This window comes from Stegodyphus dumicola, chromosome 9, assembly GCF_044657685.1.
Source record: "Stegodyphus dumicola isolate Sdum_Otavi_A_Nest chromosome 9, ASM4465768v1".
Classification (NCBI taxonomy): Eukaryota; Metazoa; Arthropoda; class Arachnida; order Araneae; family Eresidae; genus Stegodyphus; species Stegodyphus dumicola.
Window position 1 is genome coordinate 171,197,874 of NC_140776.1, and position 26,597 is coordinate 171,224,470.

General features: G+C 34.2%; 1 protein-coding gene across 2 annotated transcripts in view; it reads left to right on the plus strand.

The window, feature by feature from the left end:
* The window catches only part of LOC118203274 (sodium-dependent proline transporter-like), a 186,595-nt gene that overhangs the window by 50,877 nt on the left and 109,121 nt on the right, over positions 1–26,597 (plus strand). For both annotated transcript variants that reach the window (XM_085824340.1, XM_085824341.1), the window contains exons 3-5: positions 1,930–2,061; positions 7,769–7,938; positions 17,436–17,485. In XM_085824340.1, coding sequence (XP_085680466.1) covers positions 1,930–2,061; positions 7,769–7,938; positions 17,436–17,485 — 352 coding nt within the window. The remainder of the gene's footprint in view (positions 1–1,929; positions 2,062–7,768; positions 7,939–17,435; positions 17,486–26,597) is intronic.

Below are 26,597 nucleotides of genomic sequence, written 5' to 3' on the forward strand. Positions count from 1 at the left end.
GGAATGTATTGCTTCTCACTCCGCAGTTAGGTCGAGAGGAGGAATACCAGTTAGTACTTGCACGGCTACAGTCGAAGTTGTGCGGTACCCCCTACTGATTTGTGGAAGGGGCATTCTTTGTATGGAGAGAAGTTGACAGCGTTCATGTTTAGTTAGAGAAGTTACCCAGACACCAGCACAGTACAAAATGATTCTTTCTGTGACTGTCTGATACCAAGTTTTTAGTAAGGAAGAAGAGACACCCCAAGTTTTAGCCGTGGTCCACATCACGATATTATTCAAAATTCCAATTCGATTCTTAATATTTTTCAGGTGCGGCAGCCAAGAAAGTCTGGAGTCAATTAGTCAATTGTAAGACGTAGATACTTGACTTTTTGAACTACCTTAATAGAGGTGCTTTACAATTTAATTGTGGGCTTTCTTTTAAGAGGGGCTACAGCTCCTAATGTCATAGCTTGAGTCTTAGAGACTGAAATAGTAATTGTATGATCTCTAGCCCAGTTACTGAACTTCTTAAGGCAATATTGTGCTGTTGATTGTAGTTTTGATTTCCCGTTTACAATAAGAATAAAGTCATCTGCATATGCCATGATAGAACAATTGGGTGTATTTTTGAACTCTTGGAGTAATGAATTTGCGACCACTGTCTATAAGACAGGACCTAAACATGAGCCCTGAGGGCATCCTCGATGCAATTTTTGTGCAACAATTCCAGAGTCTAGAGTAACTATAGAATAGAATGGTCTTGGAGATAGCTTCTTATGAGGTCTACGAGATCGCCTGGACACTCCATAGTCACCAAGGCATCAAGGATGTCTGGCCACAACAGAGAGGCAAAGGCTCCTTGAATATCTAAGCTAATAATGAGAGAGTGAAGATTCTTTTCTCTGTTGGCTCGAATACGTGAAAAAAGACTCGAAATTGCCTGTTCGTAATATATAATGTAATATGAAATGTAAGATAAAGGTGGACGTGGTGCTATACTGATTAACCCAAATGGTAAAGGGACAGTGCTCACGTACTCCGTCGCGTATCGCTTATCTCTCCAGTGGTTCTAAATGTAAAAATACCAAAATCAATTGCTTGTTAAGAAGATTTCAATTTAAAGTCATATACAATAAGAGGCTCGGGTATCCAAAACAGTTCAAGAAATATGAAACAAAAATAATTGCCTTCAAATTTGCAAGCACGTGATTCTGTTTCGAAAAGGACAGAAATTAATCTTAAATAAAGAATCGTTCTTTATATTTTATCCTAATCGCATTGCCTTTCGTACTAAAGGTTGCCATTCAATATTATCCTGCACACGTTAGGCTACAATGCATCGAAGAATTCGTAAGAACAGGAAATACTGTGTTATGTCAGAGATGAACAGGGCAATATTTTTAAGGGAACTTAAGTAGCTCCTTTTATTTAAAGAAGTGCGACCCTCTCTTCCCCCCCAAAAAAAGGTTGATTTCTTTCGTTGAACGAACTTCAATGAAATAACGATAACGTTTGGTTGGAAAGTTAGTCAAATAAACATAAAACTAATACTGTGCCTAAATCTAAAATCTTCGACTATTAAAGACAATTATAAAAGAAACAATAGAAGTGAGGATCAGATCAAATCTTCATTATGGAAGGGCGAATCCTAAGTTCCTATGTAAAACGAATTTACACAATTTATACATCAATTTAAATGTCCATCTCTCAAAAGAACTTATGGAGCAACATTCTAATGTAAGATTTAATTCTGTATTGCTTACAGAATTAACTTTTAAAATTTCGATTTGGTCTCATTCTCAGACAAGATGTTCTTTAAATAATCACCCCCGCCTTATTATTTGCAATCCTGTATAATTTATGTATAAGGTTCAGAAATCGAAAAGGATCACAAATTGTTTTGCAACATATTCCAACTTTCAAATTATTTTCTTATGTTTCTAGGAGCATTCCTTATACCATACCTGTTGATGCTATTGCTGGCTGGGAAGCCTCTTTACTTCATGGAGCTAGCTTTCGGACAGTTTGCCGGCCTAGGACCTCTAGCTATTTGGAGCTGCCTTCCCATTGCAAAAGGTTAGAAGTACAATTTGTATAATCTTATATTATATTTATGAAACATACTGAAAATGAAAAGCTTTCACGCACTGCTTTATCGGCATACAGAAAAAATTTATTTAATACAAGCGGGCTGCGGCCAAAGCAAAATTTATAAGTTCTATGTGCACCTGAAAACCTGAAAAAAAACGTACAAAAACATTTCAGTATGAATGAAATCAGCTCAGTCTTCCCAAGCAACAACCAATTCGTAAAAATTTTGTTGTTGTTAAACCAGGAAACAAAACCTTCTGACACTTTAGCTTAATACATATACGTATGATGTCATGATTAGTCTCGAAACAGCATTTTGCGCCGCTAAAGCGGCGTATCACTTTTTAAATTGTTGCCAACAAATATTATCGCTCTGTATTATATTTTAAGGAAATTAAATAATGAAGAAGATCCATGAATATATGTATGTTTCTCGCATGTTGATAAAACAACGGTAGCTAGAGCTATCCAATTTTGAATGACGTAATCCTCCTGCGAATATGGGCATGTGGAAGACCCAATTTGAAATTTGGAATTTGTTTTATTATCTATTTTATATTTTGTAAAACTTTAACGAATTTTTGATTCACAAACTCAAGGATTTCAAAGCGAGCAAATGCAACGTTGTACAGAAAAAAACATTTTTTTTATCTCCAGCGCGTCGAACTCTGTATCGGAAATTCTAAAGATAGGCTTCATTTAATATTATTTAGCGCTACTTTGTTGAATTGAATTTATGGTTTAAGTGCGAAGAACATGATATTTCATAAATAAAAGTAACACACAAAATGTTAAAAAAAAACACCCCTTTGGGCGTAATTTGAAATCTGAAAGCTTACAGACTTTTTAACATCATTTCTTAATTTATTTTTCACTAATGGAGAGTATACATTTTTATATGTGAACATTTTAGAACAATTAGATGACTTGCACATACGCACTGTGCCTTTTTTTTGGATCCATTTTTCCGCATAAAATTCTAAGGACAGCTTTTATTCATCTCATTTCACTGCATTTTCAGCACACTTTACGTTATCGCCGATTAGTGAAACGGAAGCAGTACCTTATTTCCAGATATGCTGCATCTTTCCAAAAAGCCTCGAGTGTTCTCATTCTATAACCCAAAAACTGTTCATAACGTTAAGGTGTACGATATCATAATATAATGCCGAAATAACTTTTGACAAGTTTTAAAAATCAGAACTGAGAACTGATTCGATGGAATTTAATTCTTCGAATACCTTGATTCGATTCATGATAAAAATGCAATTACCTTGTTATTGTTTAGAGACATTCGGTTATTTGGAAGCAGGAGACTTGAAAAATGAGCAATGCCCTCGCCAGGCCGCCAACCACGGGCTTCTCGAATTCGCGTCGAGCGTACTGACCACTACACCACGAAGGCATGCTAAGAAGGCGGGAGAAATACCTTATAATTTAACGGAATTTATATGGAGGTAGAGACATGTTGAGGAGGATAAAAAATCTAGCAATTAACGCGATTTCTAATATGACTACCAAACAATACTCGCCAAAGATTAAAAAACCACTTTCATGGATCTGAAAATATATTTCATGTGCAAAAGGCACCAGCAGAGTGTTGCCGGTGTAGTGGCAGGTGTATGCTAATATCCAAGAACCGTTTAAAGTTCGCATCGCATTCGTTTAAAGTTCGCATCGCATTCAGTTACGTTCCCATCCCATCCGATGTTTACATACGGGCAGCCAGAGTGATGGCTTTTAATTCTCTGGTTCAAGGACAATCTTTCTAAAATATTTCCCCTCACCATATAAGACGTAATAAACCTCAGGTTAGGAAGATCCTAGGTAGAATCAGATAGTGTTGATCGGTGGCAAATTTATGATACATTTTAACATAACGATATAATTATATATGTTACCGTGAAAGACCGAGATTGGTGAATGTCGACTTTCACCGGAGAATATCAACATTCACCAAATCCGTTATTAAAAGATCGAATTATTGCATTACATTCTTTTCCTACATTCGGACCCTCACCGGTGTATGTCGACAATCACAGATATTCTCTGGTGTAGGTCGAAAAGAGAGGTCATAAAGTGTCATAATAGTTAAGTTGTTGCCATAAATAAGATTTGAATCACATAATTTAGTAAGTTTTTTATAAATATTGTTTTATTTTCTCATTTAGAACATACCGTATAATTAAGTAAGTTTTTAACTTCTATTATTTTCCTTTCTTTGTTTGAATGTACTGTGTGTTTTAAGTTCTTATATTCTTAAGTTCTTATTTCAAGTTTCAAGTGAGTTTTTTCGCGACTGAATTACGGAGAAGAAAATATAATATTTTCGTATGCTCAACATTCACCATCAGTAAATGGTGAATGTCGGCATTGACCGGTGTAAGTCAGAAATAAGTGTATTTGGAAAATATTTCGGACATACACCAAGCGACTATGTGAATGTTGACATTCACCGGTGAAAGTCGACATTCTTCAGATTTCGGTGTTTCACCGTAACATATGTTTATAATAAAATGGCTTTACAATATTTATATTAATACAGTTTCATATATTGACATAAGGATAGAATTATATATATCTACATATAATAAAAGAAAGAGTCTGTTTGTGTGTCTTTCTTTCGCGCTGTGCGTAAGCTAATACACCCACGGCTACGAAATTTGGTACATAGGTGCATCTAGACAAGAGACAGTGCACCTCGAAGCGATTTTTTCGAAATTCGAATTCGAATTTTTTTTTTTTTTTTTTTTTTTTTTTTTTTTTTTTTTTTTTATTTTATGTTTTGTGACGAAATCGCGTCGTTTTGAGACATAATGGGCTATAGGAAAGCGAGATTTTGCTCTACACATTCCATTTTCACATCGTCATGAAACGTAGGCACTTAGCTATTTTACGAACTTAAAATAAATTTCGTGTTTCAATAAATCGATTCAATACGAATTTATTTAACAAAGTAAGCTTAACACCTTTTCAACGGGATTTTTTCTAAAAACGTTTATTATTTATTATTTCTAAAAACGTTTATTATTATTTTAAAATGTACAGTTTCTTTTTCTTTGATTTTTGGACACGTTAAACTTTTATCGTTGCGACTGCTTTTACAAAAAGAATTTTGAAAAAATGATATTTTGTATTTTTAAAAAAAATTTTAAATGAAGTTTCCGAGTGCACTTCTCACATCTCACATCTTTAGCAATGTGATTTTCGCAGCAATTTTCTTGTCTTGTTGTTGTTGATAGATTTTTGATGAAATCGCCTCATTTTGAATAGTTTCATTCTTTTAGAAATATTTGTTTTGGCAACAATTTTTCATCGTATTTCTTATGCCACTGTTTTTAAGAGATTGGCATATTTCATTGTCAATTTTATATATATATAATACATTTTTATTGATTTCTTTTTTGATAAAGTTGTTCTTAAAGTAAACGTCTGCGCGGAATTTTATCTTTTTTGAGTTGCTTTCATGTTATTTTTTGCATATTTCACTGTTTGTAAGATATTGAAAAGTTTTGCATGATTTTTGTTCTTCAACGAAACGTTGGTTAATTTTTCTATTAGGATAATTAATATTTGTATTAAGGGATATAGCTTATTTCATTGTAATTTTTTTCTCTTGAAAATATAAGATAAAATATCATTAATTATACATTGCTTTTCGGAATTTTTTGTTTTTTGTATTCTTTTATGTTATTTATTGCTCATTTCACTGTTTTTAAGATGTTGAAAAGTTTTGAGTGATTTTTTCAGGAAACAAAATTCTTAACCTCCTTTATACCATTTGAATTCTTAAGATTTTGCAAAGGGAAGTTGGTTAATTTATTTACTAGGATAATTAATATTTGTATTAAGGGATATTGCTTATTTCATTGCAATTTTGTTATACGGAATAACGTTTATTTTTATGAAGTTGTTCTGCAGAGTAAAATTCTATGCAGTTTTTAAATTTAACGTTTGGTATTGCCTTCAGCCATTTTCCCGGTACATTTAAAAGCCAGCGAAGGCTGGCAGCGAAACTGCTAGTATACAGTAATAAAAAAGGACTTAACAGTATTGATGGTGTAGGACGTAGAAGATTGAATACGCAGTTAAGAGCAAGAATTTTGATAGCATAGAATGCTGAAAACGCCAATCCAAAATGAATAGAAAACAGATAGTCGAGGCAGATTAAATCTTTATTTTATTTCAGTAAACCTGTTGCGGCTACAAACAGCTTAGCTCATTGTTCGTGCCTATTTCAAAATGATTACATTTTTGATAGATTTGCAATTAAGAACGAGAGCTGCAGACTCCAGTAGGAACTTAACCCGAAATGTAGAAAACGAATGAGTTATGTTCAGGATCAAATCCTTATTCAGACTGATTTAGTTTTGGTTCTCAATGCATTTTTATTGGATAATTAATACTGCTGTAAAATTATTATTGGCTGTTTGATTTTTAGTTCCACTTACATCATCAGAATTATGTAAGAGTCATGGTTTAGTCTCAAAATGACGCAATGCTAGGAGGGATTAGTATTTTTAGAATACAGTGGGAAATTTATCTTTCACACGTTCTTTACTTTTCTTACATATAGTATGTATTTATAGATGGCGCTAGGCTTTTGTGAACTTCCATTACTACTAAGGCCAGAAGGGGTAGTCAGTTTATTATGGAGGTACCTGGCAGGCGGCCAACATTACCTCCTACAGGAGGAAAGACAATTTACATACATGCCTTCTCCGGGATTCGAACCCGGGCATTTCAGTACTGCAGTCGGCTTTTATATATATATATATATTACTAACTTTATAATTCTCACTCTAGATTAAACTAACATTTTTAGATAGAAATAACAGCATGAAGCTTATTAAAAGTCTCTCCAGCTAAACATTTACAAAGGAGAGAAAAGTATCAAAAGTCCAATTAACCTTTATAAATTTAGAGAACACTGATCTTTAAAATGAGAATCGTGAGTAACCGATCAATAGACATCGAATGAATTCTAAAACATTCATTTTTTTTTAAATTTTCATAATGAAAAATGTCATAAAAGTCATTAATTTATACCAATTCATAGAAAAGAATCTTGGAAAATGCACATCATATTAAAAGTATTCTTGAACACTGCCCTAAATTAATAAAAATCATTGGAAAAGTAGTTTAATAAAAATATGGCGCTAAACCAGGTCCTACAGCAGGCGCTTCAATCTCAGAATTCCAAGAAGGCGAATAATTATCAGGTGCATAGTAACAGAGACTGCAAGAAAAAAAAAATATTTTCACATTTAATTATGTATTTAAAAAGGGAAAATACATAAAATAATCCCTAATACTTTAGTTCTTTTAAAAAAAATAAAAGTACACATGGAAGTCCAGATAGTAGAAAGATACATATTCATATACACATACAATATTACAAATATTCAGTATCATACATATATATAATATTATACATACGGATACAATATTATATATATTCAATACCTGATATCTTTTTTCACATATTAATTTGAAAGGTTTTGTTATGACTGCAGCCTCTACTAGTATGTCTCCTCAACACAGCCAGCAGCAAAATTAGTTTCTTTCTGGAGCGATCGATAATTGACAATTGATGAAACTGAACAAAGTTTGTATTATGGTGCCTCAAACTATCTTCTTTTCCTTAAGATAAAGCGAGTTACGTGTTATTAAAAGAAACAATTTCTTTTAGGTATAGGATATGCAATGGTCACCATATCTCTCGTTATCTGCGTGTACTACAACGTCATCGTCTGCTACACAGTCTTCTATATGGCATCTACATTTCAAGCAACTGTTCCTTGGGCTGTTTGTCCGGTTTACCCGAAAAATGTCACAAGATGTCACGTGCGAAATCAAGAGGTATGGCAAATTATACCATTTATTTTTTCTAATATATTATGTGAGCAACATAAATACTGAATGATAATGCTAATAAGCAACACAAATGCACAACATAGTAAGTAAATTTGCAGAATTCTGGTTTTGTAAGCCAACCGTTTTTCTCAGCTGCGGGGTTAGAAAATAGGGAAATTGTTATATGACGTGCTTGAGGAAATAAGAGAAGGAAATTCGAAAATGTTCTGGTTAATTGATAAAAAAGAAGTTTCTGGCGCCACCTATTGGCAGAAAAGAAAAGGAAAGAAACAAAAGAAATTCTTGAAATTCTGCTGTACAGATAATCAGGACCGAAAGATATTTCTGAGCGAGAATCGTCTGCAGAAAATTCACCAATGTAAGACATTCTTCGAATAAATTTCACTGCAGGGAAATGGAAAATGGGACATGCATATTCACAAAGCCTACAGACCATTTCCCTACGGGCTGCTCTCATTGGAGGAAACATCTGCTTGGCGGTCATATTTGGAATGGCGAGTTATCTCCCTGTAGGCGTGGTAATTAACGCAAAACAAACGTTATTTCGTTCGATATTATTTTAGTTTATGAATGAAAGCTTAGAAGAATTGTGTGGAATATATTTTATTCACTGTATGTCTGTATACAAAGCCAGTGGTCTTAACTACTTAGCCACTTGTATAGATAAGAGATAGGGACACAGAATTACACTACTGTTCATGAATGTCCTGGGTAACTTTACTGTGTACTCTGATTCTTTCACAATTCTATAAACAGTTTGATTGGTTGATCTTTACAATATGGTAACTGGTAGTTTGGCGACATTTTGGAGGCGATAAAGGTTACTACCTGGGACTTTGGTAATAATGTGAGCAGTACTCAGTTCCCATTACGCATTATTTTGTGTGAGGGAAATGAGAGATCATGGGATATGTCATGTGATATTAATGGACGAATTACGGTTCTTTAATCGGAAAAGGGGGGAAATCGGGAAAAAATCTGGAAATTTTGTATTTGGCTTTATTCTGTGTTGTGTGAAACAGTGTTCGTGAATTTTTGGATCCCATGGCCGTAACTAAAGTGAATTCGAAATGGGTATTTATGTATGTATTAATTTAATGTATGTGCTCATTTATATTTTAAGTAGTGTTTTTGAATTTAATTATATTTTAATTAAATGATAGTTATTTTGTGAATTTTATGTTTGTAGGAATTTGGTATACGTTTCAGTTGAAGTAAACGTGCATGGAAATAATTTAAATATCTGACACTAAGTATTTGTAATGGTTACGGTATGAATTCGTTGGTGACGTGTATAATGTAATAGATGATTTAGAGGTAAACGTTTTTGGATATTTTATTTATTTTATACGTGGAAATGTTCATATTTGGAAAGGGTAAATACTTTTTCGCGATCAGGTAATTTCATATATGTTCTTTTAACCGGGTTTAAAGATTGAGAAAATTGTCATGTATTTTCGTGAAATTTTTCTAATTGAGAAAAAGGCAGTGTACATGGATATAGTGAAGAGTGTGCGCAATGCCATTTTTGTGCAATTCTAGGATGTTTTTCTAAGTAAAAACAAGTCGGCGTGTACATGGTTTATGTGTATGTGTTATTTTGAAAAACGCGTAAGGAGTATGGTATTGTGCACTTTTTCCCAATTTTGCAGTGAATATTTGTCATGATTAAGCAGTTTTGTTGGATAAAATTTCTAGCATAAGTGTAATTCGGCTAGTAGATTGTTGGTAGAAGTGTTCAGTAGATAAAAAGAAAAGAAACATGTCTTTACTTCGTGAAGACAAAATGGCGGCGGGAAAAAAAAATATAAGGTTGCTGTAGGAGAGTTGGTCGCCAAATTTTCGCCAAAAAAAACGCCAAGTTACCATAATGTAAAGATCAACCGTTTCCTGTTTTAACCAATCGGAGCAAACAGCAGCAGAAACGGTCTGTAGGCTTTGTGAATAAGCATGGGACATTCTGACTAATAATGGTGGGCAATAGCGAATTTATGAGTTTTGGTTTTCTTCCCACCTCAGTCATAACTTTCTTGTCCTTTAGTGCAAAATTTTAAGGTTCTTCTTTTTGACCAAAATAACATTTTCCGTTTCTCTGTAATCAAAACTTTTCAACAAATGCCATTTGTTCAAAAATTAGATGTCCTAGACAGGTTTCGCTGCCGTAAAAATCTTTGAGTTCTGGTTCTACTTACTGCTAACTTTTCAAGAAATAATGGTGCTACTTTGGTAGACGGTTGCACGGATTTTTGGCGACTTTGTTTTTTTTTGCGAGCGATACGACTTATGGTAAACCCATTGCTGGACAAGTTATTTATGGTAACCGATACTTTGTTGTCATTTTATTTAAAAAATAATGCGTTTTATTATGTACGAATTCCGTGTTTTAATATTATTTATGGCTTCTAAATATTAAAAATCAGTTTAATTTTGCATTTTTATTTGAAATAAAAATTTTATTGTTTATGATATTTTATATAATTTTATGCTGTGGATGATGTAATCAATGACGTCACCTTGTTTTAAAAGTAATTGGTTTTAATATCTATAAATTTAGTCTAATGTTTTAAACATTAGACTAAATTTCAAATTAATATAGAATAAAGTGCTATTTAAGCAAAGGTTTCGGAAGTTAGTTTTTACAGCGTGTCTGCCTATTCCAGGCCATGCTGTGCTGTGATTATTAGTGACTTGATTTTGTGGCGTTGAGTGCTTCTAGCCATTTCGCTTTGTCTGGCCGGTTTTCTACAAAACCAGAGCCTTGCCTGAGCGTTTAATTATCTTTTCAGCCGTTAGGCTGATCTACCACATTTTGAATTTGTTCAACATTACATACTCCTGTTAAACCTGAAGTGCTTGGCTGTTGTAAACACAAGCTGGGTAACTGTTAAGTGGTGTTCGAATAAAAGAATCTTTCTTATACACCGTACTTACTTCTTTAGTTTCGTTTCACAAGGGGCTGGAAGATAATTCTTCAATAGACCTTTTGAAGTCTATAGTATATGCTTTCTAAGAAATCCAGACTTTACAAATTCCATATAAAACGTCTGCTGCAGCAAAATTCGGAGAACTGAGCGAAAGCCATGGAATGTCACAAAATCAATCCCATATTATTTATTGGGTTAGTCCATAAATTCGTGCGAATTTTTTGGTAAATTTTTAAATATTATAAAAAACACAATTTAACATTTTAATCAATTATATATTTTCCTCCATTATCTACATGTCTCGCCATCTTACAGGCAGCTTTTTTTTGCCATTGCTGTAGAAAGACTCTGGTTTTGATGCAAAAACTCTTGAAAGTTCGTTGTGTACATCCTGTTTAGAATTTCATTTTTTCCCAGTAAAAAATTTTGTAAGGCACGAAATAAGTGAAACTCACTTGGGGCAATATCTGGGGAGTAAGCAGGATATGGCGAAAGATCCCCATTAAATTCACTCATTTTCTGCAGCGTTGTTCGAGCCGTATGTGGTCTAGCGATATATCATGATGAAACAACATTTTCTTGATACTCACCAATCATGGGCGTTTTTTGATCCATTCTGAGTTTAGACGGCAATGTTGTTCACTACAAACTTCTGAATTAATCGTTTGATTTGGTTGTAACAGTTCAAAACGTCCTGAACGGGATTCATCATCAATGCTGCTTTTTACAACTTTAAATTTTTTAAACCATTTCTGGGCAGTCCTTACACTAATAGCCTGTTCACCGTGTGCACTATTAATTTTTATCGCTGCAAACCTGGCAAATTCACCACACCGAAAATAAGAAATGTAGCACAGCATGCTTGTACTGATTACGTATATTCATCTTCTATGGGTACTAAAATGCGTTCGACATTTACGAAAGTTGGTGATGAACTGAATAATATGTTAGTCAAACGATGACAAGTTTCAACAGGTTCAAAATTGTATTGTTTCAGTAAATGCGTCATAGTGAATTCCACGCATACTCTTAATGCGCTCGAACTTATGGACTGACCCGATATTTATAATTGCCCTATACGTGTTGTCATGGTTAAGTGGTTGCAAATCCACCTAACATTAGAAAGTTTGTGGTTCGAGTCCGGGCTAGAACACAGTGCCCACATTTATTATGTTTCATGCTCAACAAATATATATCTGCATTAGCGTTTGAACTGAAATGTGATGGATGACAATTACAGCCACTGTATAACATTATGTGAATATTATACAGTGTTGACAACTGTATAACATTATGTGGATGTTATACAGTGTTGACAACTGTATTTGATCAACTAAGTTTCGTACCTTTTCTATTCATCCTATATGTGGAGAAGAATGTAAAGAATTATAACATTCCCTCGTGCGGTTCTTGTACTGTAAGTGGTAACAAGTGCTGAAAAGCGCGTGGCTCGAATGCGGGGTGGGGTACGGCTGATTTCTCGCGTTTCTCTTCCAAAAAGTTCCTAATGTCCTTTACGCATATATTCAAAAATCTTAAGTATTGAGTATTATAGGTCCAGTCTTCCTCTTCTACATATTAAATAACAGAATTAAAATCATTTTTATTTGTTAAATTTTCGGTATTTCATTCTATTTGTTTTGTAATTTGTTAATAGCACTTTAAATTTCTTTTACGTATTTTTTTTTGTACGTTTTTTCTTTTTAATTTCTACGTATCAGTGCATAACAAGTTTTTTAACATTTAAATTTTTTAAAATTAATTTTGCTTTTTCATACTTTTAGCCTATGTGTGTAGTTTATATCAGCCTTTTACATGTCTTCTATTATACATTGTGAAGGGAAGCGTTGTTCTAATGTTCAAAAACAAATAAACAGTTTTATTCAACTCCGATTTGAATTTCATAATCTGAACTCTAATGAGTAAGGTTCAACTGTAATTAAAATTTGAAATTAAGAATCTTTTTCCCTAAATAAATTGAATGTAATTCCAAAAACAAATTTTTCTTACTTGTAATATTGTCTTTATATGAATAAAATAATAAAATATTATATATTTTTAAAAAAATCCCATTCGTTCCCAATGCCAAAAGCATATTCGAATCATGGTCTTAAATTTGCATACCAAAGCACTTTAATTAATGCTAAGAAACCATAAAGTGTTTTATACTTGATATGATTAAGGAAGTCTTGCATAAATAATAAATCCGGTTCACCTTTCAAAATTGTAGCAGTATATGGATCTTTAATTACATTAATTTGTTAAACTTTAATTCGTTTAAAACTTCTTATCTCATTTAAATTCCTCGCACATCATTTAAAAGATTAACTGAATGTAGTACTTAAAACGCTATTTCATCACCGAAGAAAAGAAAACAGAGCAATTTTCTGCCACGGTTACATCTTAACCTTAATTCAGTTTAGAATTAATTATACGAGTTAGAATTTTCTTCTAGTTTGCGTTAGTTAAAACTCCTGACTTTGAAGTTTATTACCTTTCTAATTAGTTAGACTAAATTTTGTTAGCTATAATCTGACAGCAAACTCGGAATTTTAAAAAAGCTTTTTAGAATAGCTTGAAAAGGGCACATGCATCATATAAATTTTGACTGAATTTTTAAAACCATTTCAGGTAATATTTTAAGCTCATTATATTAAAGAGAAATTCGAAATCAAAACTGAACAATGTAAAAGAAAGTTCAAATCGCTATACTAGGCAAAAAGAAATGATCTAATGATCTAACATATATTGGGTTAAAAATTTATTCTATTCATCTTTTGGACAAGGCTATGTTTGCATATACTTTCTTTTCTTTTCGCCATCGACAGAACAGCTCGTCCATTGGGTTGGATGCTTATCAGCTTGTTGGGAGACGGATGGAATAATAAATAAATAAGGATAAAATAAAAAAACACAGTCTGAAAGCTTTCAAAGTTTACATTAGGCCCTTTCACGTGCGTGTTTTTCATTTACAGACACATACCCGTTTCGAGAGCATCTCGGATAACGCCACGTTGGACTAAAAATATTTAAAAACAGCATATCTTTGGAATTTACGATAGACGGTTTCGCTCGCTGGAGATAAAAATGTTTTTCTTTTTTGTACAGTGTTGCCACTGCTCACTTTCAAATTATTTAGTTTATAATCAAAAATTACAAAATATTAAATTGTAGAGTTCCTCACTTTGTAATGCTGAGGCCCACCAGCGGCCGAGCGGTAAAGTCGCTGAACACTGGTAGTTCGGTCCGAGTTTCGAATCCCGCGAACGGGATGGCTGCATGGGTGTTTTCGTGGTTTTCCCCATGTGTAACGTGTATACGAGCCAGTTTCCCTTAGAAAGTCCTCCACGAAGGCATCCCTCTCCTTAGGCAGATAGCCCTAGTGTGCTTTGCCATAATAAAATACACCAAAATACTTGTAATGCTGAGTTACTGTTGAACGTGAAGAATCTTAAGAACTGCTAAACGAATAATCGCTTGAGCTCGTGTGACAGGAAACAAGATGGAAGGGTGACTAATCCTTTATTATTCAAATAAGATTTAACAGAACTCCGTCTTGGAGTGTACAGTAAAAGCCGACACTTGGCCTTGAACTCAAGAGACTAAGAATTAAACTAAAACTAATCTAAACTAAAAGAGATAGCCGAAGCTATCAAGATTTTAACCGAGTTGGCCCCTTAATGTTAATTGACTGCGAAGCTATCAAAGGCCTAAAGTACGGCCGAGCGTAATAATAGCTTACGAGAGAGTAGCCTAAAAAAGGTGGACGCGTGCAGACAGAATACCTGGTATCTCTCTTCCTAAGACCAAAGAACTGCGCACGTTAAATACCGCTCTTCCTTATTATGCATTCAGACGTGATTCTAAAACTACGTTCTGGCCGGAAGTAGTAAGTTGAAGTTAAGAATCGACAGGAAAGGAACTTACAAATTTAAATGTTAATAAAAATTAACATAATCCTCACAAAACAGACAATAAAGCACGGTCCAAATTCCAAATTCGGGCTTCCAGTTGCCCATATTCGGGTGAAGGACTTTGTTATTCACAATTTGATGACTCTAGTTGCCCTTGTTTTTTCAAATTGCGAGAAACATACATACATTCATGTAGATTTTTCATTATTTAGTCTCCTTAAATCTAATACAGGGCGATAATATTTGGTGACAATAATTTGAAAAGTGATACAGACGTTTATAGTAATTCGACGCAAAATGCCGTTTTGAGACTAATCGCCATTCTAGCCCATTTGGGCTAGAAATAAAATAATGAAAACGTTTTACAAAAACTGAAGTTTATTACCATGCCCTCCGGGAACTAACTACGTAAAATGAGGAACACTGAAAGAAGGACCAGAACATGGAGAGAAAGTGCATAGTGGGAGCACTGCTTTTGAGACTATGGTAAATCCCGATGACCGCTTATCTTAAGCACTGGAAAGCAGATGTTACTTGAGAGGGCAGTACCTCGAGTACAATGTGCTTACAGCTTTAGTGCTTTCTGACATTAATTACAATTATATTTTTAGATGAGTTATTCTGTAGATACTACATTACTAGGACTTTGCATATTTGTAATATGTTACATACTTCTGCTAACTCAATACACTATTTCAGATACTTTTCAGCATTATGGTATACGTTACGCATATAAATATAATAAAGAGAGGGTGTAGTTCCAAGTGCAGATGTAAAGATGAAATCTGTAGAAATATTTATACATTACAAATTTTGAAGCAAAACTAATTACAAATTAGGTTAATAAAACTGTGCATGAATATGTTACCATGAAAGCCCAAAACTGGAGAATGTCGACTTTCACCAGAGAATATCAACATTCACCAAATACGTCGGAGAAAGACCGAATATTTCACTACATTCTTGTATATTCGGACCCTCACCGGTGTATGTCGACAGTCACAGATATGCTCTGGTGAAAGTCGAAAAACTAATTACAAATTAGGTTAATAAAACTGTGCATGAATATGTTACCATGAAAGCCCAAAACTGGAGAATGTCGACTTTCACCAGAGAATATCAACATTCACCAAATACGTCGGAGAAAGACCGAATATTTCACTACATTCTTGTATATTCGGACCCTCACCGGTGTATGTCGACAGTCACAGATATGCTCTGGTGAAAGTCGAAAATAGAGGTCATAAAGTGCCATAATAGTTCAAGTTGTTGCAATAAATAAGATTTGAATCACATAATTTAGTAAGATTTTTATGACTGTTATTTTATTTTCTCATTTAGAATGTACTGTATAATTAAGTAAGTTTTTAACTTCTATTATTTTCCTTTCTCATTTTGAATGTATTGTGTGTTTTAGGTTCTCATGTTCGTAAGTTCTTATTTCAAGTCTCAAGTGCGTTTATTCGCGACTGAATGACGGAGAAGAAAATATAATATTGTTGTATGTTTAACATTCACCATTAGTACATGGTGAATGTCAACATTGACCGGTGTAAGTCAGAAATAAGAGTATTTGGAAAATATTTCGGACATACACCAAGAGACAATGTGAATGTTGGCGTTCACCGGTGAAAGTCGACATTCTCCAGATTTCGGTGTTTCACCGTAACAAATACATGCTGTGTTTACATTACGCAAACACTAATGGCAAATTACACTGGCAAAACTTATATATTCCATTTTATGCACTAATAATAATTACAGATACATTAAATTAGTGCTAAACTGCGTTAACATAAATATTGTCATGTTAAGTACTAAATGAATTAAGTACACACGCTAAAAATGTGTGCAGACTGATTTACGGAGCATAGACTATTACAGATAATACCTGTTTGTGTGCATTTATGGTAGAGTGTTCCTTGTAAGGTAAAAAATAATAATAATAATTTATATAGCTGTTTGAGGTTACTGCAAAATTTTAGTACAAATAAAACCAATAAGGTACATTCTAAAGCAAGTAATTATTATACAGTAAAAAAAAACACAAAACAAGACATTAAAAAAAACGCACAAAAAATCTGAAATGTTTCAGATTTTAAATTACAGTAATGTAAATTTTAGTTTATAATAGCTAGTTAGAGCTTTTAGTTTCTAATAGCTAGTCTAGTTTTCTAGTTCTAGTTCTTAGTTGGTTTCTAATTAAAATATTTTAAGCAAGCTGGTCTATTAATAACTTCAAGCCATGCTATACGTGTATACCCAGCCTTTTTATTATTAACGATACTACTTAATTATTTCAGTACATTATTATCCATAAAAATCAAATAATAACTAGCATAAAAGACCTTATAAGTTTACATGATGAAAATAATCCACGATGATAACAGAATAATGATTTCTATCTTTTTATAACAGCAAATGATGACAACAGATCAGCTTGCCCTATAAGTTAGTTGTGGAAGCTTAAATTACATTATCGTACTTGAGTAGGATGAATTTTGTCATTACCTATTTTGTAATATTTTTATAACTGATGATTTTTCTCATGTATAAAAATGTAATTCTTAAAATTTAAATAATTCAGTCAGTTTTTTGTTTCTTTGTCTACGCTAAGCTTAAAATTTACTTTTTTCCCTTCTAGGAGAATGCAACTCAAAGCGGCTCCAAGCTCTCCAGTGAAATCTATTGGGAGTAAGCCTTTTCCTATTCATCTGTTTTATGCAATGCAGGTAACCCCCCGCTTTGCATTCCCCCTTCTCCCAATCAGTGTAAATCCTGTCTAAAAAGCTGGAAAAAGCATAAAAATTTCCATGTACAGCTAGAAACGTGCATTCTATTCTTCTGTATGAAGGATTCTTTATTTCATCAGGAAGCTCAAAAATTCACGATTTTTGTAGCCTTCTAAGCAAGCATCTTACACACATCATTACCCTGAAGCGTATTATATAACGGATATAACGGATTCAGCAGTTTTTAGTGTTAAACCCAGAAAAAAAGCAATTCAGTTTCAGTGAATTATGTAGTATAAATACAACTGGAAAATAAAAGTGGTAAACAATCACGTACAAAAATTGAGAAAATACAAATTTTAATCTTAACTCCAAATAAACAATTTGATGGTTAAGAATAGCCGTAAATAATTGAAAACATGTTCATGTCCCAAGTTCATGTCATAAAACAATTCAGCATTGTTTTGGCTTTTAACATGATATACAGATTAACACATTTACACTTCCATAATTCAATTTTAGGGTTTTCCTAAGCTCCGTGTTAACACGTCACAATAAACTTGCAAACAATGGACTTTAATCTAACCTTAGATCTAAACTCCTTAATGCATATTAGTGTATTAATTTTTACATAATTGTCATTACATGAGAGAAGGAGGTGAAGGGCACTTACATGAGTAGACTTCAATTTTCCGCTTTCCAAAAATCATTCTCTTTCCAAAATTCTAAAAATCATTCTCTCCAACATACTAAGTATCAGCCCTGAAGAATCTCTATATAATCACTTCTTAAACCTGAGCATTACCCACAGTCGTTACATATTTTGTCACAAATAATCACAGATCCTAAACTGCAATAGAATTTCCAAATCGGGAGAGAAGACGACCCTTCGAAATGGCAACAAATAAGTTCGTTGTAGGTAAGAACCTTCAATCTCGACCTCGCTCATCACATCCCAATCCGAAGTCGAATTCAAGATCACGAAGACTCTACGAAAACAGTCTCCATTCAAGTTCTGTAATCAGGATCACTTCATCCCAATCAGAGAGGGATCTCTATCTCTCAGTCTTTTCCTTAAGGGGGCTCATACACCTTAAACCCCTTATGATCTTCGAATATGCAACTGTTGCAAGAATTAGAATATTTTATTTATTTTAAAAGCAATTACTTCCAACGTTTTACAGCTGACTACGTAATATAGCTGCTTTTGAAACTAGTAACCAGAAAGTTTGTGTTGCCACAAATATTTTTGTAATTTAATCTTCTTTGTGACAAAATATTTCGCCATGTTTCCACCTTGCGCGCATGATATTTTAAAAATGGCTAATGGTACATCCTTGAAATTTGATGGAATTCTTTATATGGGCACTATTTTCTAACTGAACCAAAAATCTGATGAATATTTTAATATTGAAAACATTTATGGACGAAAAGATTACAAATTTTTTTTAACAAAATACATTTTATAAACTCAACTCAAAATAAAATAAAAATTTAACATGAAATTTTTAGAATTTTAGGTTCACAGTAGTTTCCAAATGTTATAAATGTTATATATTAAATATAGAATTAAATTATGCAACAGAATGTTTTAAACTGTGCGCGCAAGGTGGAAACATGACGAAATATTTTGTCAGAAAGCGGATTAAATTATTAAAATATTTTTGGCAACACAAACTTTTTGATAACTATTTCAGAAAGTAGCTATATTATGTAATCAGCTGTAAAAAGTTGGAAGTAATTGTTTTTAAAATAAATACGTTATTCCTATTCTTGCAACAGTCACATATTCGCAGGTCTTGCTGGTTTTAAGGTGTATGAGTCCCCTTAAATGTCTGTAAAACTTGAATACTTCATCCCCGTAGGACAGTAACATTGATCTGTCAGTCATTTCCTAAATGGCTATAAACCTGGAACACTTCACCATTTGTCGAACAAGACTTCTTATTTCTCAGTCATTTCGCACAGTTCTTTCCTATCGTTTGCTCTCCTCATCCAAATAAAAATCAAAAAGTCATATTTCCAACAATATCTTCCTTATTTAACTCCTGGCCTAATTATTAATTAAAAATCATTGGCTGATGTAACAGCATCTTATTTCCTCTTAATTGGTTAATATTACTTATTCCAGAGCATTTTTAAAACCAGTTATAACCACGCAGCAATTAAATTTATGCATTGTGCATTTTTTCTCAAAAAAGGCGACTATCATATTTTGCTCATCTCCACACCCTGTGATACCTTGCGTCCAACAAATCGTATCACAAGAAAATAATAGATCTAGTAGACAGGCTGTCTACTTTTTGACTTAAAGCAAGTCAAGCCCTTTCTTTTTCGAAGCTATTGCAATGGCAAGCATTCTATAATGGATTTGTTAGCAATAATTTTAACTTTTCCTAATTTTAGTTCTTCTGGATATTTTGTCAATCAAGCGTAAATTAACCGTTTGTTAAAAAGCAGTGTTCTTCCTCAAGCAGCTCTCCAGGGATCGCTTTCCTCGTTAAAGCAACAGATGGCAATGTCCCTCCAGCAACTAACACAAAGCGAAAGGATGACTGTTATTCACAATCTACTTACCGGCTCATGATTCCTTTCACGACATTCATAAAACAGCTGGTAATTTTTCCTGAAGACGCTATATAACAATTACATTTCATTTCGTGATGACTCCATGATACCAAAAGCAATACCAAAATTTGCTTTTCTTACAACAAAACATAAATTACACAGTACACGCTGTTGTTTACCATAAAAATGACTAAAGGGATCAAACATTAAATTTAAAAACTGCACATAATTTGACTCTGCAGCCCGCTGCAAAATCTTAAGAATTCAACTGGTATATAGCAAGTTCAGAATTTTGTTTCCTGAAAACAATCATGCAAAACTTTTTATATAATTAAAATTATATATAATTAAAACATAATATAAAAACAATGAAACAATGAAATAAGCAATATATCTCATATTTTCAGGAGAAAATAGTCAGCAGTCCAATATCCAAAGCAATGAATGAAAATCTGTTGACAAAAACCACATTTCTAAAAGAATGAAACTTTCATCAGAAAGCATTAGCCAACTGAAATTGGGTTTTGTGGATAATTCAAAATATACAAACCTCTTTGCCATTAGCTAATAAAGAGAGAGTGTGGAAAAATAAAGAAATTCTTTCTCGCGACACACATGCGCGTCAGAATGAGAAGATTGCGCGTCCAAAAATCAAACGAAAATAAGCAGCATTTTATCTCATATGTTCAACAGTCATCAGTTCAGTATACAAAACATTGAATGAAAAACTGTTGCCAAAACCACATTTCTAAAAGAATGAAACTATTCAGAATGATGCGATATAATAATAAAAAAAAAATACGATTCGAATTTTGAAAAAATCGCTTTGATGTGCACTGGCTTTTGTCTAGATGCACCTATGTACCAAATTTCGTAGTCCTGAGTCTATTAGCTTACGCGCAGCATGAACGAAAGGCACGCACACAGACTCTTACTTTTATTACATGTAGAGATTATTACGCCATGATATCTTTAAAAATTATCATGGTATTAAGAATTTTCTTCATGTTCTTTCCATGATAGGCAATGCATAATTTCTTTACCTTAACTTCATGTTCTTTCCATGATAGGCAATGCATAATTTCTTTACCTTAACTACATGTTCTTTCCATGATAGGCAATGCATAATTTCTTTACCTTAAGTACATGTTCGTCATATAAATTAAATAGAAGCCTGAAAAATTTTTAAACCTAGGTTTATAGTGTGAAAAAATAAGATCAGTAGGGAGTAAATTGGCATAATCCAATCATGTGCAAAAAAGCCGTTTATTTTATAAGGTATTTTCTCCTTTCCTCGTGCCTGCGTGGTTAACTGGTGTTGGTGTATTTAATTATGGCAAAGCACACTAGGGCTATCTGCCTAAGGGGAGGGATACCTTCGTGGAGGACTTTCTAAGGGAAACTGGCTCATATACACGTTACACAAGGTGAAAACCACGAAAACACCCATGCAGCCAGCCCGTTCGCGGGATTCGAACCTCGCACCGAACTACCAGTGTTCAGCCACTTTACCGCTTGGCCGCTGGTGGGCGCATGGTTAACTGGAAGCACATTCGACGCGTGTTCGGGAGGTCCAGAGTTCGAGTCCCCCGAGGGTGCTGTACATTTTTCAAGTTCCTGACATCGATATAACCTAATGCCTTTGCAATATTCAGGTATGTTGTGCAATATTAAAGAATAACTCTACAATTTCTTTCAAAAAGATTATAAAAAGTGACTGTGGAAATTTAAATTTAAAAAATAAATTCTTACTGTATTCTAAATATATGATTGTACAAAACATCCCGGCATTCTATTTACATAAGACATATTAAGTATATACACTGCATATTAAGTATATATTAAGTGTTTTATGACTCAATTAAATTCGGAAATAATGGTTTATTCATTTCTTTGTATTGCAAACTGCAGCGCTCACGTAAACTATGTAAAAGTACAGGGGTTGGACAAAAATATGGAAACACCTTTAAAAAAACATGTTTCTTTGCTTAATATGGTGTAGGGAACCCGTTGGCATCCAAAACAGCTTGCAGTCTTCTCGGAATGGATAAATACAGTTCCTGTATGTTTGCCAAGGGAATATTATACCATTCTTCCTGCAAAACGGTGGCAAGTTCAGATAACGATGTTGGCGGTGGATAACGAAAACGCACTTTCCGTTCCAATGTAGACCACAAAGGTTCGATAATATTCAGGTCTGATGACTGTGGTAGCCAGGGGAGATGGGACAACTCATCCTCGTGCTCAGAAAACCAGTCCTGGACAATGTGAGCTGTGTGAACAGGGGCTTTGTCGTCTTGGAAGACACCATCACCATCGGGGAACAAAGTTTGTACCATGGGATGAACTTGATCGGCCAAAATGTTCACATAAGTCTTGGCAGTCATGTGCCCTGACACAGTTATCATGGGGCTAGCAGAGAACCACGATATGGCTGCCCAAACCATAACAGAAGCCCCGCCATGTTTCACTCTTGGCAAAAAGCGGTCTGTATTATAGGCTTGAGATGGCGTTCTCCAGACGTAAACTCGGCCAGAAGTGGGAAACAATGTGAAAGAAGACTCGTCAGGCCATATTACTCGCTTCCACTGCTCTATAGTCCAGGCCTTTATGACTTAAACACCACCTTTTCCTGTTACGGGCATTAGCATCACTGATGAGTGGCTTCTCAATTGCAGCACGGCCAGCAATTCCCTGTTTATGAAGCTCCCTTCTAATTGTTTTGGTTCTCACAGGGTTCGGTAACACAACATTCATTTCAGCAGTAGCTTTTGCAGCTGTGGCCTTCTTATTTTTGGTCACAATTGCCCTTAATGATCATCTGTCACGATCACTCAGGACACACTTTCGTCCGCGCTGTGATTTAGCAGATGATGTTTTTCCGCTTTTCAAATATGCGGAATAAATCTTCGATACAGTACCTCTTGAAACACTAAACACCTCGGCTACCTTGCTTACGGAAGCACCTACCATACGTGCTCCAACAATTTGCCCACGTTCGAAGTCCGTTAACTCTGACATAATGCAATGACAACCTCACATAACAGTACTCCGACAACAACATGAACTGTTTAGCACATTTACGAAGTTGTATAGGTGGCGTCAGTAGTCAAAAACGCCAGCGCCACCTACATATTTCATTAAAATCAGTCTTTCTTTTCAAACATACATTTTACAAGGTGTTTCCATATTTTTGTCCATCCACTGTATGTTAATGTAGAATTAAGTCCACTTCAAAATGAAATCTAATTCACACATCATCATGCGGTGTAGTTCCTAATATAAAGTGACTGTAAGTTTCAAGCGTGTTCGAATGTTTTTCTCTTTATTAAGTGTTTGAAAATTTGCTTATGAGCTGCGTACATTTTGCTGAAATTTTAGTGTGAGAAATCTCTTGGTGAAATTTTAGTGTGAGAATCTCTTGGTGAGTTGAAGCCTTGAATAACCTTCAAGAAGTTCTATACTGTTCTTGTCCGTTTTGTTTGATTATGACAAAGCATACTAGGGTTATCTGCCTAGGAGGAGAGATACCTTCGTGGAGCGCCTTTTCAGGGGACACTGGCTCATACGTACCGTTACGCAGAGAGAAAACGCTGAAAACGCCCAAGCAACTAGCCTATTTGCCGGGATTAGAACCAATGTTCAGCGATTGTACCGCTCTGGCCGCAGTGGAGGCCGTACTGTTCTAGCATCATATATGCGTGGATTTGTTGCTTCGGAAAAGAAAATCTTAGTCTATAGCACCGTGAGAACAATCGAAATGGGTTGAGAAATTTTGTTGAAGTATGATTTGTTAGTCATAGACCTAATTTCTAGAAACTGCAGATTTCTCAACCCACTCAACATATTTGCATCGTTAGGAAAAAATTTTCTCTTTCCTCACGTTTGTATAAACGGATGATTAATTCCAACCTAAAATCGAATCATTGAGAAAATGTACTGGAAAACTGAGGCAACTCTCTGTGAAAGTTACATTGTCCTGTTGCACATTTCAGTTTCTGTGCATATGCTACCACTAAAAAGAGCGATGGGCGTTTAGGTACACCAGATTAACTTTTGTGCATGGTGTTTCTGTGTAACTGAAAATAAATGCGGCTAAACGTACTACGTACAACAAAGCTAAAATATATTCGTGTCCACAGTACCTTTTATGCAAAATTGTGTTGTACTCATTTGGAACAATTTACTGCAATAACTTAAATGATACCTATTTCAGGAAAAACTTCCGAACAAAGTTACACTAAAAAGACTATTATTGACGAATACTACACTAACCGATGTTCTTCGCCAATGGGAAGCCACTAGCGGCCGAGTGGTATAATCGCTGAGCACTGGTATTTCCGACTTGAGTTCGATTCCAAGCAAACGGTCTGACGGTCCTTTCCCCACGTACTACTTTGCACGAAATTTGAGCGATTCAGACAAGTGCGTATGTGGGGAAAAGGGAGACCCAGAGCACTATACTTTCAAGTGCTAGCTCACAAAAGAGCTACACTGCAGAGAGAGGTCACAAATTACACCTGAGTACACTAAATGGATTGGTTTACTCAATTATGGCGAAGCATACGAGGGCTATCTGCCTAAAGGAATGGATGCCTTCATGGATGACTTTCTAAGGGAAAATGACTCGTATACATGTTACACATGGGAAAAACCACGAAAACCCCCATGCAGCCAGCCCGTTCGAGGTATTCGAACTCGGACCGAACTACCAGTGTTCAGCGTCTTTACCGTTCGGCCGCTGATGGGCGTACATTAAATGCTTACTAACGATCCCTCAATTACAACAAAAGGTTTCCTAGATTATAAAGAAACTTTTGTCATATAAAAGAGAAGACATATGTCAAGATGTTATCACATCTGTATAAATACCTCTTATTCCATAACTTACAAAAATAATGCAAGATTTCAGAAATACTGCAAATGTCTGAAACAAGCTAAATATGGTATGAATTGTTTTTGCAAAATAATTACATTAAGAATTTTGACTGTATTAGGAGATGAGGACAAAAAATATATTTCCATAATTAAATCATTAATGTAAAAAAATAATATACGACTTAATTATATATACAAATGTAAATGTAAGTAGTATGTGATTTTTCTAATGTATATTTTCTGTATTTATGATACATTAATTTACAAAAAAAAAATAATGTAAGACTTCAGTGCTGATGCAATTGTGTGTAACAAGTTAAAAAATGAATGGAAATGTATTTACAAGATAATTTGCCTTAGAAATACAACAAAATACTATGAGATGCACAAAAAATTCTTCACCAATGAGTTCCTTAAAAATATGTTTAATGTAATTTGATGGAATTAGATATACTAATGCAAATATATTGTTTGTATGAAGTACAATATACAATGTCCGATGTACAATGAATGTTTGTATGATGTACTTTCGAAGTAATTATGTTATATTAATCTGCCATAATCCAACTTTTGTTAATATGTTCATTTCTTTGTAATAATTGTATACTGTGTCTTTGTAATTGTATATTCAATACGTAAGTCTAGTATTAATGTAGTTTTTATGTAAATGGTCTTGTTAGGCTGGCATTCGATGCGGGCCAAACGTAAACCCAGCGGGTACAGTAGTTCGGCGGAGCAATACCTGTAAAAGACACTGACGAAGTTCTGGTGCTCCGTCCCACTTTTCCCTGTCTCTGACAGCATGTGCGCTTCCGTGGTTTTTCTCGTGTGCAACGTGTATGCGATCCAGTTTTCGTTAGACAGTCCTCCACGATGGCATCCCTTCCCTTAGGCAGATAGGCCTTATTTTGCTGTACGGAATTGAACTAAGCCAAATCATTTGCCAGTGACGAAGCAGGTCGTTTCGACGCCGGGGCAGTTCGACGCGGGGGCAGTTCGACGCCATATTTTTTTTCGTATTTTTATTTATTTTTAGAATAAATATCAAGTAATATAAATAAGTAATATGAATGATTTTTATTTATTGAATTAACGATTGTTTGCATGCATATTTGAAATAAACATATGTGTGTATATGTGTGAAAGTGTTCTAGATTTTTGTTTGTGTCCCAGATTAGTGAGAAGCCCTCTCGCCAACGTCAAGGCCCCGGTCCATGAGGGAGGTTTTTTTTTTATTTATTTATTTCATAAAACTGCTTCAAAAAGGCAAAATACACAAATGGTAAATAAACATATGGTTACAAAGTAGTTATATTATATTGCAGACAAATATAATTAAAGATAAATAAGATTAGAGATAAATAGGATTACATCACAGAACTGTTATTATACTAATCCATTGCAAAATTATGCGCCACACCTTTCAGGTATTCCATTATTTCCATTACTTTAATTCTCATATCAGCTCGCAGATACCTATTCCTCTTTTGCGGCGACTCATCTCCAAGTACAAATTGTTCATAACATTGATCAATTAATTTTTGAACATGCCTGAGACCATCTATGAATTCCCATAATGTGGGGTATGAAACACCAAATGATGATGACACCAAATTTATTTGAATGAT